This window comes from Poecile atricapillus, chromosome 7 (genome assembly GCF_030490865.1).
Source record: "Poecile atricapillus isolate bPoeAtr1 chromosome 7, bPoeAtr1.hap1, whole genome shotgun sequence".
NCBI lineage: Eukaryota > Metazoa > Chordata > Aves > Passeriformes > Paridae > Poecile > Poecile atricapillus.
Genome location: NC_081255.1, coordinates 24,336,898 through 24,350,830, shown reverse-complemented (window position 1 = coordinate 24,350,830; position 13,933 = coordinate 24,336,898). Strand labels below are relative to the sequence as shown.

Sequence of the window (13,933 nt, the reverse complement as noted above, 5' to 3'; positions counted from 1 at the left end):
CCAATTTCCAGGGTGGCTTAAAGTTTTCAGTTTGACAACACTGGAAATAAGGCAAATGAAAGAAATGCTTCCTTTGTCACACAGGTTCATCAGGAATCAGCACCTCATGCTCCTGGGTTCACAAGGACACAACCTCTGCAAAGTGAGTTTAGCACAGGTGAGAGGTGCAGGATTAACTCACTGAGGCTGACAGGGAAGTTGTGATACAAACACTCAAGAGCCTAACAGACAGAACATTAATCTCCAGCTCCTGAGCTTGAAAATGCCTTACTTACAGCTCAACTTAAGCTACAGGTCTGATGGACAGAATTAAAACTCTGGCCAGTCAGGTACATATGAACCACGTTACTATCAGGACCTAATCATGTTGTGGCCAGGCCAATAGCAGCTCACAGAAGACATTTCCTTCTCTACCTTCTCTTCCCATAGCTGCTTTTGCACATTCTTGAATGAACACAACAGGATGGAAAACATCAAGGTCCAAACAAGTCTGAGTCACAAACAGCCTGGGAAGCCAAGATTTGGGTCAAGGACAATGTGGAGGAAGAGCAAACACTGTGACCTCTTTTTATGGGAGTAGTTTCCAGAAGTGCTTCTAGAACTCAGCTCATAAAAGCTTGACAGAAATACCAAGATAAACTGTATACAACAATATTGAAAAGTACACATAAAACATAATAAAAACAAATGGAATAGATTTTTTTTTTACGGACTGCATTTGCTATATCTTAAGTTTCTGCAGTGTGTCAACAATAATATGAAACAAGGAGCCAGCTGTCTTTGGACATGTCCTACACAATTTCTAATCATGTAAAATAATCAGGATTAGGAAACTAAAGTTGCATGATTGATTAGAAGCACATTTAAATACAAGATATAGATAAATAAGAGGTTTTTTTTTTTTCCCTAAAGCACTCCAGTGTTCTCCATCTCAAACATTACTGCTCAAATTACTCTTCAATAAAATAAGGTGGCAAAGCTTACAAATACTGCAGTTATATCAATGCAAACAAACGTGGAGAATGAAACTGGAAAGCAGACAGCATTCAGAAGTACAAATGTAGAGACACATGCAGAGAAATGAGCAGCAGAACCCACCCAACCATTTGGCTGGGTGCAGACTGCACTACAGGTATGTTTTGGGAACAGCTCTAATCAATCACAGAAAGCTAAGGTTGGAAGGAACCAGCTCTGATCTAATCTGACCTTCTTTGAGACCCAAAGCACTTCACCTGAATTTCTGCATCCAGCTCCCTGACATCTGGACCCTCTTCATCTCAGGGTGAAGAAGAGAACTCCAGCATTATTAGGGCAGCATATATGTTCTTTCATTTGAAATATGGGTGTACCACAAAAGGTGCATACAAAAAGAGTAAAACATCCAGCAAAAATAATGCAAATGCAGTACAAAACTACCTGCCTCCCTTTAGATGAGCACAGGTTCACAAAAACATCCAACAAGCCAAGAAGAGTTCCCAAAAGGAGATTACAGCCTACCCAGATGGTGTTGCAGCCCTCCTTTGGGATAGAGACAAAAGCACGAAGCACTACTGAGCCAGTGCAGCAGAGCACACTCACACCAAGAGCTTCTTCTCATACTGAAGGGCTCCACAACACCAAGAATTTCACAAGTCTGGCTCAGACTTTTAAAAAATATTTAAAATAAGGTGACTGCACACTGTTGGCCTGAAAAAAGGTGGAAGGAGAGAGCTTAGCCCTAGCTATCCAACTATGATAAAGGAACAGTTTGACATCCTTGACTCCAGAGACCTTGGTCACACAAAACAAGTCACCAGAGCAGCACCTCGGTGTATCTGAGCCATCTGAACTCTCTGTGTCTGCCTGCCAGCACTGGCAGCTCTTTGCACTCATCTTGGAGTGCAATGAGCCCTTGCCAGCAGTTACCTGTAATTGATGCAAGGTAACTTATTTCTTTGTTCTGTGATTTAACAGACTTTCTGGAGTTTGCAGTTTTTTCATCCTCTGGGTTGATATTTCAAAATCCCAAGGCTAGTTCTGAATTCACCTATTCTAACTCATCAAAGACTTGGATCAGTAGCTTCTATTTGCTTAAGACTCCACTAAACATGGAGGGCTTCAAATTCCAGTAAACCGCTTTGCTATTGGCACACTCTAAACCCTTTTGCTACTTTGTTCAAGTAGATCTTCTTCTAAATAAACTCTAAAAGCACAACATCAGAGGTGTTATCCTGAACTCTCAGGGCAGGAAGCTTGATATTAATGAGCCTATTAACCCAAACAACCAAATTCTGGCTAAATGTTACATACTAAAGTAGCTACAAGCAGTACAAAACCAGATGGTAGAACATTGTTACTGTGTACATGGTAAGTTCCGACCTCTGAACTTTGAGAAAAGTTTTAACTTCTTCAGCTCTAATAAAAAAAGTTTCCTTTCAGCTTTTCTTTCCAATTTCAAAGCAGAGAAACAAACTTGAAATAAAGTCATGTCTGATTTGTTTTTTTGGATATCAGGCTGCTGTCCACTAGAAATAGTTGTTTACTTGTTAGGAGTGCCCACAGATATAATAATAAAAGTACCACACCAGCATCTGTGAGTTTGAGAGAAAAAAACCCAAACAAAACAAACCATGACGTCAGACGACACTCAGACTGCTTAAAAGTTTACTGCAGGATTCAGCCACGTGAGCGGTGTAAGCTCAGCAGCCGGGCCCCACACTGAAAACACGGGTTTTGGGGCCTGATTTATACCGGCGGGGGGGGATCCCGGCGGTGGGAGCCGCTTCCCTGGGGAGCCGGGGGTGAGCGTGGAGGCTTCACCCCAATTCCCCCTGTGCCCCCCCGGCACGCCGAGGCCCCGGCGAGGCTGGTGGCGGCTCCCGGCCTGTGGTGTGGGGGACGCGGGGGTGTCACACAACCCGGCCCAACTCTGGAAACTTCTCCGGAGGGGCAGGCACGATGGGGGCCGCACTCACCGTTCAGCCGGGTCTGCCGGTTCGCTCGCACCCGCAGGAAGGTCTGCAGAGGGGAGACAAGCGCGGAGAAGCGTCAGGACGCGGATGTACACAACTCGCCCCCCGCCCGTACACAAGGCCCGTACCGGTCCCCCGCGCATCCTCGGGACAACGCACCGTCCGCGGGCCTCCCCCCCACCGCAGCACCCACCTCTTCCCGGCCCCCGCCGCCGGGTCCCCTCTTGCTGCTCTGCATAGCCGCGGGCGTCGCGGGCGGGCAGCGGGCGGCGGGCCCGGGATGCGGGTGGATGCGGCGCGGCCCGGCGGGCGCCGCCGATCAGCCCCCGGCGGCTGCCGCCATGTTGGCCCCGGTCATGTGACCCGCGGCGCGCGGGTGAGAGTTCACCAGGCAGTTCCCATGACAACCGACAGGGGGCGGCAGCTCCCGGCCAGCCCGGCCAATCAGAGCCCCGGTGCGGCCGGAACCCGGGGGATCTGGCCAATCAGAAATCAGGGGTTACTGGACCCTGCATACCTGACCAATCAAAAATCGGGTATTACTTGAGCCATGGGGTGTCTGGCCAACCAGGAATCAGGACTCACTAGAACCCAAGCGGCCACGCTCAATCAAACCCCAAAGTGAGATTGCTGCTCAGGGTCAGCCTGGGAGCAACTGGGAAGCAGATTTCCTTGTCCAATAATAACTGAGCACCCTTTAGGCCCAACATCACAGGCCAGTCAGAGCCTTGGCCCCAAAAATAAGCCAAAGGCACTGGCCAATTAGGCACCAGGGTGACGCTCTCCAACTTCTTTTGCCCAATCAAGGATTAGGGCCTGAGGTCTTTTGGCCAATCAGAGTCCAGGGCTAACAGGACCCAAAGACAGGAGTGTGGCCCCCGCCCTGCCATGGAGCTCCCAGGGCTGGGGGAGTGGAGCCCTGGGGAAACAGAGCCCTGGGAAGTGGAACCCTATCCTCCCTGCCTGCTGACACCATCTGCATCTGCTGGGGCAACGCTGAGCATCCACCTCAGCCCCAGGGCTCTGACACCTGCCTGCCTTACCCAGAAATGGCCCCTACCATGGGCACACCTTGACTACAGGTGGAGCCTGCGCTTTCCAGGCACTCCTCCCTCTTCTCCTTTTCATTTTTCAGCAAACTTGGGTGGTCAGAGCTGTCTCATGGATTTCACTCCTATATCTGCTGCACAGTTGTGGTGGAGGATGGCCCCAGGAGAATGGCCTGAGCTGGGACAGAGCTGGGGGCTACAAATTGGGCAACGGCGGCTTCTGTACACACAAATCCCATCTCTTCCCTTCTCTGCAGACTCCTCAGAGTTTGTTTCCTGGAATCAAACCTACATTTTGGGTCTTCTCTCTGGCACCAGACCTGTTGCTTCTTATTCAGATGAAAAACAAAAACCACCCCGATACATGTTTCGCTGCCCCAGATGATGATGGGCAGCTGGACAGTTCAGGTGCTGGCTGGTGAGCTTTGCACAGTCTGTTCTACATCCCAGCTCTGCCTGCCTGCTGAACACGAAGCTGGATTTTCATACATGCACTTACTTACAAAATCAAAGCTGCTGATTGTTGGCTTTACCCTTTTAATGAATTCAGCTGTCTTTTGGGAGGCACACTTACCTGCGCCTGGGGGGGGGGAAGTGAGCCTTCCCTGGACAAGGATTTTAGGCTTTTGGTTACACTACACTTGCTATTCAGTCACAAATATTCTGTGGGCTCCCTCCAAGCCTGAAACGTCATCTTTTGTACAATTAATCACTTGTAATTTGCTGTTGATTTCTCCACTGGGTATTCAGGGTTTTATCTAAATGTAACTAAAATGGCTTTGTTTTTACTCAGAGCTCTGTCTGACAGAACATACTGTAAAAGAAGCAGCCCCTAATGACCAAATCCATTGGCTGCCACTACCTGGGTCTGATCAGTCTCCATGTACCACACCAGTGGCTTGGCACAGGGGAGGCAGGAGGATGCGTCCTCCCCACATCCAGGAGCCACCCACTGCCTTCGCTGCAGCCCCCTCTCAACATGGGGAGCAATGCAAGCAGCCCAAGTGCTGTGCAAGCCCCTATTTCCGTAGCACTTCTATTCATAAATCTCCTTTCCTAAGTATCCCCTTGGTATATAAGCACAAAGACTAAGAAAACTGAGCCATAGGAACTCTGAAAACCCAAACACCAATAACTCATGTTCTAGCATGTTACTAATACACTGTATAATCATGATTAGATCACAACACAAGGGATAGTCATAATACCAGCACACCTCTGCATATGGAAAGCTGAATTTTGCAGCCCTTAAAATCACCACCATGAGAATCTCCTGCTCTGCTTCCTGGGCTTTTTCCCTTGGTAAGCCAAGCAGACTGGATTCTCATTCATATTGTGGCTTTATTAAGAATACACAGAGGCTTTACACATCCTTGGAATCCACTCTGAGGTCCCTTTACACTGCCAGTGCAGCATAACGCAGCCAGCACCAGCTTAAATGAAAATCAGGCCCCAAAGGTGTTTTCTCCCTGCAGTGCAGACTTACAACTCCCATTACACATTTGTATTAAGGGCTGAAACCCTCCATAAAATACACTCACAAACTTAAAGCACATTAGAGAGTAGGTGGACTCAGCACATAGAGGGGCTTCTGCTAGGAATATTTGTCTTTGAGTATGACATAATAAAAAGGTACAGGAACAGAGGGCTGCAAGGGGCCACCAATCTCACAGAGACTGATGTCTGACAGAGTAGGAAGGGAGGGGGATTCTCCAACTAAAGGGGCCATGGCAAAAATCTCTTCCATGCCCTTTTGAAATGAACATAATTTATTTGTTAGCCTTAATAAGCAGGCATGAAAGAGAGCAGGATTACCTGAAACAGGCATTTCTGTATCTTCTGCATGGTTTTGCTTCTCTTTGCACCAGCTTTTATTGTTCGTGGGAGGATGAAGCGGCTGTGATGTGGCACCAAGTTATTACTCAAAGCCGCATGGGAATATGATCCATAACTGATAATATAACCAATAAATAGGACAGAAATGGAGTAATGGGCAACAAATGTATGAATCTGCTACTAATGGGACCCATCTAAAGGAACACCTGTTATAACAGGGTCGGCTCAATAAGAGCCTCAGCACTGGTCATCAGTCTTTCTCTGCAGATTCAAACACTGACTTGGCATGTGCAAAGCGGCTGATGCAGGAAGATATGAGTGCCTACCTGACCCTTGGACCAGGGTATGGCTGCAGACAGGCACAGAATAGAGGGTGATGGACGTTTGACATGCTGGTACAGCCTCAGCCCACCCAGTCTGTCCACACAGCAAGTGGACGTATGCTTGGGTCTGTGCTGATGACCAGCACTAATTTACCTGCTGCCTTTCAAAGCCTACTTGAAGCCAGTGGCTGAGTACAGGCTTGCAGCCAAACAGTTTGGATGTGTGTTGAGCTGGAGTCAAGTGTGCCAGCCTGCCCCAAAACAGACAGACTTACAACCAGCCAAGCTGTACTTGTGCTGCTGCTCTTTTCTTCATTTCTTGCTCCATCTCCCTCAAGTTTTACTCATTGCATTGCCCAAGTCAAGACCTGCTGCTCATCTGGGAAGAGAATGTTTTATAAAACAGGCTGGCATGGCTGTGGATTGTCCAAACTATTTTCTGTCTTGGATGGGAGTCATGAATAAAAAACGTCACTTCTCTGTTAAGTGCTCAATGGGCACAGGGTGAGTAATGACAAACATAGCCATGGAAATGAGACCAAAATGGTGAATATAATGCAAATACAAAGATTACATAATACATAATACAAAGACTTTAAAACCTTTTAAAATACCACAGTGGTTCTAGTTGGAGCTGGGAGGACTTTGCCGACAAAAGCCCACCTTTGCAGTCCTGGGAGGGGCCATGTGCTCATGTGCCCATGATGCCCGCAGGAGAACCAGGGCAGTGAGTGCATAGCCAAGAGCAAGCTGTCACACTGAGAGAGCTGTGGGCACTGGGGTGTGCTGGCTCCCTGCCTAAGGCTGAGACCAGCAACAGCAGCTACCTGCTTACCTGGTATCTGTCTGAGTGATGGATGTCATCTGAGGAGTGGGGTGATGCTGTCGGAGAATCTCCTTCCCGCTTGATTGAGGCTGACAACAAAATTGACTGCAAGAGAAAGGAGAAATTCATGTTGCGAGCATTGTTGAGCTCTCTGCCTGTCTCTGAGCTGTCCTCAAAGCCATGGAGAGTGTCTGCTGAGTTGTGGGACTGTGCTGGGATGGAATACCGGGCTGTGGGACTGACTCTGCTCTTTCCAAGGGATTCTGCCCCATGAGGGGACCAGGGTCTTGCAAATTACAAATGAATCATGCAACAATGGGACAGTCATTTTTACCCCAGGTCTGGTGGCTGGGGAAGAATCAGGCCCTGATGGAAATAATATGTGAGGACCACACCAGAAATTCTCATGGTAAGACACAGGATTGCTGAAGTGGAGCAGTGCTTACATGTCCTCATCTGCCCTTTTTAAGTGCCATTAAATCTCTCAATAGCTTTGTAAACTGCACTAAAGCTCTCAGCACCTTTGCAGTGTAACTTCCTCTTCCTTCAGTAATGATGCTATTTATTTTAATAAGTAGCACAGAAAAAAAGGGCCTTTGAGAAGGTTAAAAAGCTCAGTGATATTTGAGACCTAAGAGATCACTGATAAACTTCAAGTCCATAGTAGGTAAGTCTAAATTCTACACACAGTGAACTCTAGCAGGAAAATTACTATGGGAGTTTGACAGCATCTAAAGAAATGTACACTGAGTTGCAATTGAACTTTATGATTAGAGTACTTTGAAGGAAAAATGAAATTTAAAATTATAATTTAAATTAAAAATTAGCTAAACTAGGCTAAATATAGCCCACTACATTGTGAAAAAATGTACACTGGAAGTGCAGCTCTGCAGATGTTTGTTTCTGAGAATCAGCTGGCAAGATTTGACAATAAATGACTGCTTGGAGATGTGTGTGTTTGTGAAGGGAAGTGTAGATATCATCTGAATTGGACAGGTCAAGTGTGATGACAACATTATTAAAAAGCATAATACCTTGGAGAAAGGCAAGTATTCCAGAAATATTTGCCTCTGGGCTGAAATGAAACGTGAAAAAACGTGCATTTTTTGGGAAAGATATGTGAAAGTGGAAAAATGACGCAGCATACAAATAGGTTCAGTCAGCAGCAAGCAATCTCCCTGGCTTGGACAGCTCTCCATGAGAACAGCACAGCAGTGCAGCTGGCACGGGAGTGGAGGGAAGGCAGGCTTGGGGTGGCAGTGGAAGAGGGCAGTTTGGGATACCGAGTTCAACCCCACGGGCAAGAGGCACGTCCCAATATGCAGTGCAGATCTCTGCCATAAAGCACAGCTCTGCAGGAGATGTGGGGAGATGAGATGTCCTGAAAGGGGTCACAGAGGAGTTGCCTGCTGGGGTGCTCAGTTATTTCCTTGGACGAAACCACTTCTGCCAACTGAGGGCTGTGCTGTCCACATCTTTGGGCTGGCTTGCTCCTCAGCTCAGCCCAACAGGGATGCCAGGCACTGGGAGGGCTGGAGGGAGCCCACGGAGCTGGGGCACCCATCAAAGGCTGCCTCAAGAGCCCAGCCTCCGCTTTCCAGGGGACAGATGGATAGAGCAGGGAGGCTACCTGGCTTCATGTGTTGGCTAAACCAAACTGCTAATGGGCTTTGAACAGCTCATTTATTTCTAGAAAAGCCCTCTGCAAAATTTCTGCAGAGTGCAGACCCTGAGCTCCTCCTGTTTCTTTATTTTCAAAGAGAGAGTGAGGACCATTTTTGAATAAGCAGGATTGCACATGTCCTAAAAAACATAGGGATGAGGCTCAAAGCCTTCAGTTGTGACTCAGAATGACAGCCCTGACTGCAGCAGCGTTAATGCCCTAATAAGCCAAGCATCCTGGAGCTGGGAGGGTTAAATCTGTTTTGTCTTCCAATGTATCCTAGAACAGGGGAAAAAAATACCCATCTCCCCATTCCTCCACGACAGACAGACAAACCCTGCCCGCCTCCTGTTCCCCCCCCCTCAGCTTCTGGTAGCTCTAATCCAATATTATTATGTGAAAAATGGTTGAGCTAGCTATGGAGACAGTAAATTAAACGTTATGTATTAGTTTTTAGCGTGTGGTCCCAGGAAGAATGCCGGCCCCATTTATTCCACAAACCTCCTGAGCACCATGGCAATGACCTCTGGAAAAACGCAGGGCTAAACTAATCCCAAAGATGTCAATCTCGAGGCCTCTTCTACATACACTTGCAGTTTAGATTAATAAACTGTCTATTTTTAAATTGTGTGCAAGCACTTCAATTCTAAATACCTTGCCGGCATGTTAAACACAGCGTTAGAGATGCCAAGTCACACTTCCCCTTCACTCTTAGGAAACTTGACTTCATTTGTTTTTCTCATTTCCCTGTGCTATGCCACATTTTGCCTCTCGGGCAGCCATGGAGGCAGGCAGGGAAGCAGGCTCAGAGGCAAAGGGATTAGAAAAGGCAGGTCACCCTCAGGGTGACCTGCATTAGGCCAGCCTCTGCCATCCCAATTTTGGTCTCTTTTACCCCAGATTGTCATGCTGAGGCTGTTTGCCAATGGCTAACCAGTGAGGATGCCTGACCACAGCATACCAAGCCAAGGATTTGCTGTTCCCTGCACCACTCTGCTCATTCCCTCACTGGTCCTGTGTCCTGGGTTGATTATGATGTTAAATTGTATCCCCATTCGTCCACCTAACCCAGACACAGGTTTTGTATTCTTAAAATTTCATCTAAGAGTAAAAGTGAGTGGAAAAAAAGCACCGAGCCTGTTATCAGAGGCTGTACTTGCTCCCCCCCGCATCGGGAGTTTTGACTACAGCACAGACAGACAACAAGACACAGATCGCCTTGGCTTTCCAACTAGCCGGAGCAGAGAGGTCTTCCTGCACTGTTTTCTCTCCCTTTTTCTGAAACGAATCGAACCTGCTCTGGACTGGGGACTCGGGGGAGCACCGGAAGCTTGCACCCGTGGACTACCGGGAGCCCAGCCTGGGCAGCGGCATTTTCCAGCGACGAAGGGACTGATAACAGAGCGAACACCCACAGGAAAGAGACCCTCTGAAGTTTGTCATCTCTTCTGAACGGCGAGAGGTTTTGTAATTTGATATCATTCATTTTTGTGCTGGGTGGTGCTGTGCCTGTGAAATAAACAGGTTTTTTCCACTTCTCTCAGAGAAATCTCTTCCCGAACCGGTTGGAGGGTGAGAGAAAAGGGCCACGTGAGTTTGCTTCCCGGGGGGGAGCCCCACTGGAGGTCTTCTGCCAAATTTGCCCTAAACCAGGACATCCTGGCAAGCAGAGGAAGGGTAGTGATGTAATTCCCATTCCTCTCTCAACTGCATTCTGGGAAGATGGCTGTGGAGTGAAAAGGTGCTCTCACAGCCCTCATGCATGCCCATGCTGCATGGCAGACCCAAATTCTGGCATCCCAGCCAAAAAACATAGCACTGGGTGCTCTGTGTGCAGACAGGCCTGATGTGGAGATGCTCTCTACCATGGGACCAGGTTCTTCAGCATGTTGGGAAAAAGCCTTGATGCTGAAATATGCCTTTTCCCTTGGGGAAGGGCCACCAGCCAGCTCATCCATGCCCGTCTGACAGTACATCCCAGCTGCCCTTCAGAGTGTGTCTGAGTGAGGATACTGGGGGGAGAGGACCCTCCTCCCTCCCTGGTCTCCCCTCCACAACTCCCACCATCAAAAATGGAGTAAGGGCTGTATGTGAGTGGTGGTGCAGGTTCATATTTCTCCCTCCCCTTTAAATCATCTCTCCATTGGGTAGAGGCACTCTCTGTGGAGGTTATAAACCCTGAGAGGATCAGACTGAGCATTACACCTGGGGCAAGCTAAATAAAAAAAGGTCACTGGCGCTTTTTAAACATGGACAAAAAAGCAGTAAAATGTGTTTGAAAAAAAAAAATCTGGCATTAAATCATGACTTTTTGCCTGCCTTGCCTCATTAAAAGTGGCCTTTTGGAAGGTAAAATTATCATTGTAAGTGATAAGATCTTTAAGAAAATAATTCACGGCTTCTTCACCCTTTAATATGATAGCCGCCACCGGCTAATTTTTTTCTTAATGGCAACGAGGCCATCAATCTTGTCCAAGGCCTGTGCTCCCTCCTTCCTCCTGCCCCTCCTGCCATGCTGGGCAGCCCTGGTCCCGCTCAGTGATTCCTTCCTGCCCCTTGGAGCCCAGCTGTGCCGTGCCAGATGTGTCTGGATGTACGGCTGTACCCGCTTGCGTCCACAGATCCCGAGGGCACATCAGCCCTGCTCATGCTCCGGGGCTCAGCCTGCTCGCTCCCGACAGGCTCCATGGATCGTGCAATCCTGCAGAGGTTAGCCGGGAATGTTTCAGCAGCTCACCCAAACTACGAGCTTAACCATAACTAAACTTAGTTTACATATCTAAATACAGAGGCAGGTTTGGCGTGAATCAAAGGCGCATCCTGCAGCCTGTGTGCCTGCTGCTGTGATCCCAGGCCATGGATCCCCAGACCTGCTCCTCCCTCCTGGGTGGAGGAGCCGTGGGCACTGCTGAGGCAATGTCGGCAAGGACACAGCTTCCAACACGCCCCCGGCTCCTGACCCGCCGGCTCGCCAGGCGTGGGCCCCGGGCAGCACGGGGAGGGGACGGGTGTCAGGGTGCAGCCGCCAGCCCAAGGAAATGGATGGAAATTGCCGGCACACGCCGCCCCCAGCCCGAAGCGCGGCCCCTCGCCGGCAGCCGGGGCAGGTGTCAGCGTGGGGACAGCCCAGCCCGTGCCTCTGACATTCTACTGCCTCTCAAGGCCAGTCATTTGAGAGTATTAAAGTGCTGGACTCCTGCTTTCTGAGAGCCCTGGAAAAACATAAGGAGTCTATTTTTCTTAAACAATCCATCACAGCTGCTGTCAGCAGAACAAATACCCTAACCCTGCTTTTTATGTATCTATATGGCCTTTTTAATTTTTTTTTTCCCCCACAAAGTGTTCCCTGCTTGATGCATTCAGCTTTAACTCTGCCGTCTAAATAGGTACTTATCACTTAACATGGAGGTGATGGCTTGACATGTTTTCTGTCTCCTGCCCTCCCCTCCACGGTAGGGAAGACGTCAAAGTGTTGCTAATAGCTGTTATCACTTGGGAACTGTAACCCGAAAGCAATAAGTGATACCAGGCCTTGCAGTGATTTTCCCCCTTAACTCTGCTAGCCATTTTTTATGTTATTGCTGGAGGATCCCTGACACAAAGATGCTACTATTAGAGCTGAGTTTCCTAGAAGCTTTTGGAGGGTCTACATTTGCTCCCGGGAAAAGTTAGAGGTAAAATTATCCAGTGGCTTTTAGCTGGCAGAGATAAAGGTGGGATGGAGCTGGGGATGAAAGGCTTAAATGTGAGAAGGGTGTGAATGGCGAATAGAAATAATGGTATCAGCAGCTTCTGGCCTTCACTGAAAAATTCCAGTGGTTCACAAGCAGAATAAGCTTACAGAAATGTGAGCTACTAATTAATTTCTGTACATGTTACAATCACACCTGGGATTGCAATGGAATCTCTCTTGGAAGAGACACCAGGTACATGGCGGGAAAAGGGGCCCCTTCCAGCAGAGCTGCCCATCAGCACTCTGGAGATGGAGGGGGAAAGAGGTCTGGCCCAGGTGTGCCCCTCTCTGCTCCTTCTGCCAAATGCAGAGGTTTCCCCTGCTCTAATGGAAGGGCACAGCTGTTTGGCCCAAGGGGAGTGGGGGGCTTTGTCTGGTCATGGGGTAATTTGTTTTATGGAATAAAACCTGGCAGATACTTGGTTTTGGAGTGACTCTGGTATTCATCACCCCAAACTGCAGGAAGAACAGCCAGCTAACACTCATCCTATGTAATTTCCTCTCCTTCACGTATCTGTGGGCTGTTCTCATGTCCCCAGCTTGGCCATAGCTTTCCCACAATATCCAGATTTAGCTTTTTAATCTTTCCTTGTAAATCACAGTTACAGAGGGAGGGAGCACAGATACAGTGAACAATTTTGCCAGAAGTCCCAGACTCCCAGTCTGTCAGTGACACAAGAGAAGGAGTTAAAACCCCAGGGCACCGACACCCGTCCCCTGTTCCTACCACCAGACATGATATGAAGAAGTAAAATGACTGTGCTAGAAATTTCATCTCAAGTAAGGCAGCTGGGAAGGGCTTAATAGACATTCTGTCAAGGTTTAAGGCTCCAAATCTTGCTTGCTTTGAAGCTCTTTTTCCTTGGACGGCTTTAGTGGTCAAATTTCCCACTAGATGTTGTAATTCTCTCTCAAACTACTTGGTGAAGCTGTAAAATCATGGGGGCGGGTGGGGGAAGCAAAGAGCTCTGGCACTGTGGCTTGGTTCCCAGCTCTGCCGGAGGTCTGGGAGCAGTGTGCTGGCTGCCTGCCTGCGGGCACCCTCCCTGGAGCTGGGTGCACACCTAAACAAACCAGCTGCAGGCATCTGCTGGGTGTGTGGGATGGATTTTGCTCGTGGCCACTCACGTCAGTGTTTGCAGCAAGAGCACAGCCAGAACTGGAAGGGGGAAAGGCAATTTTCAGCCATGTATTAGGAAGCAGCAGTTGAAAACGAATGCTGAACCCATCACAATAGCTGGGATGCTTCATGGAACTCAGTCCCCTCCCCTTCAGTGATCAGTACCAGCTCTTGCACAGGGGATATATGTTTACCTGTTAGGTGACAGGTAACAGGCTGCAGCTAATACCCTGAAATCCAGGCAGTAGTGAAGTGCTCTTAGGTAGCAAGCAAGACTTGGGGATGCTGACTCTCTAGGTACCACCAGCTGCTCAAGAAAGAGTGGGAACAGCTGGATTTACACCTCACCAACATGGGTTCAACCCAATGTGTGCTCCTCTCCTGCCTTGCAAGAGGCAGCCAAGGCAAGGGGAGAAAGGCAAGGGGAGAGCA

General features: G+C 48.5%; 1 protein-coding gene across 6 annotated transcripts in view; it reads right to left on the bottom strand.

Annotated features, from left to right (window-relative positions):
* The window catches only part of RNF220 (ring finger protein 220), a 219,629-nt gene that overhangs the window by 53,061 nt on the left and 152,635 nt on the right, over positions 1-13,933 (bottom strand). For 5 of the 6 annotated variants that reach the window (XM_058842397.1, XM_058842398.1, XM_058842395.1 and 2 more), the window contains 2 exons: positions 6,995-7,090; positions 2,955-2,997 (listed from right to left, as the gene is read on the bottom strand). In XM_058842397.1, coding sequence (XP_058698380.1) covers positions 2,955-2,997; positions 6,995-7,090 — 139 coding nt within the window. Of the gene's footprint in view, positions 1-2,954; positions 2,998-3,144; positions 3,312-6,994; positions 7,091-13,933 lie in introns of those variants that run through there. The other variant, XM_058842400.1, reaches the window with a different exon arrangement.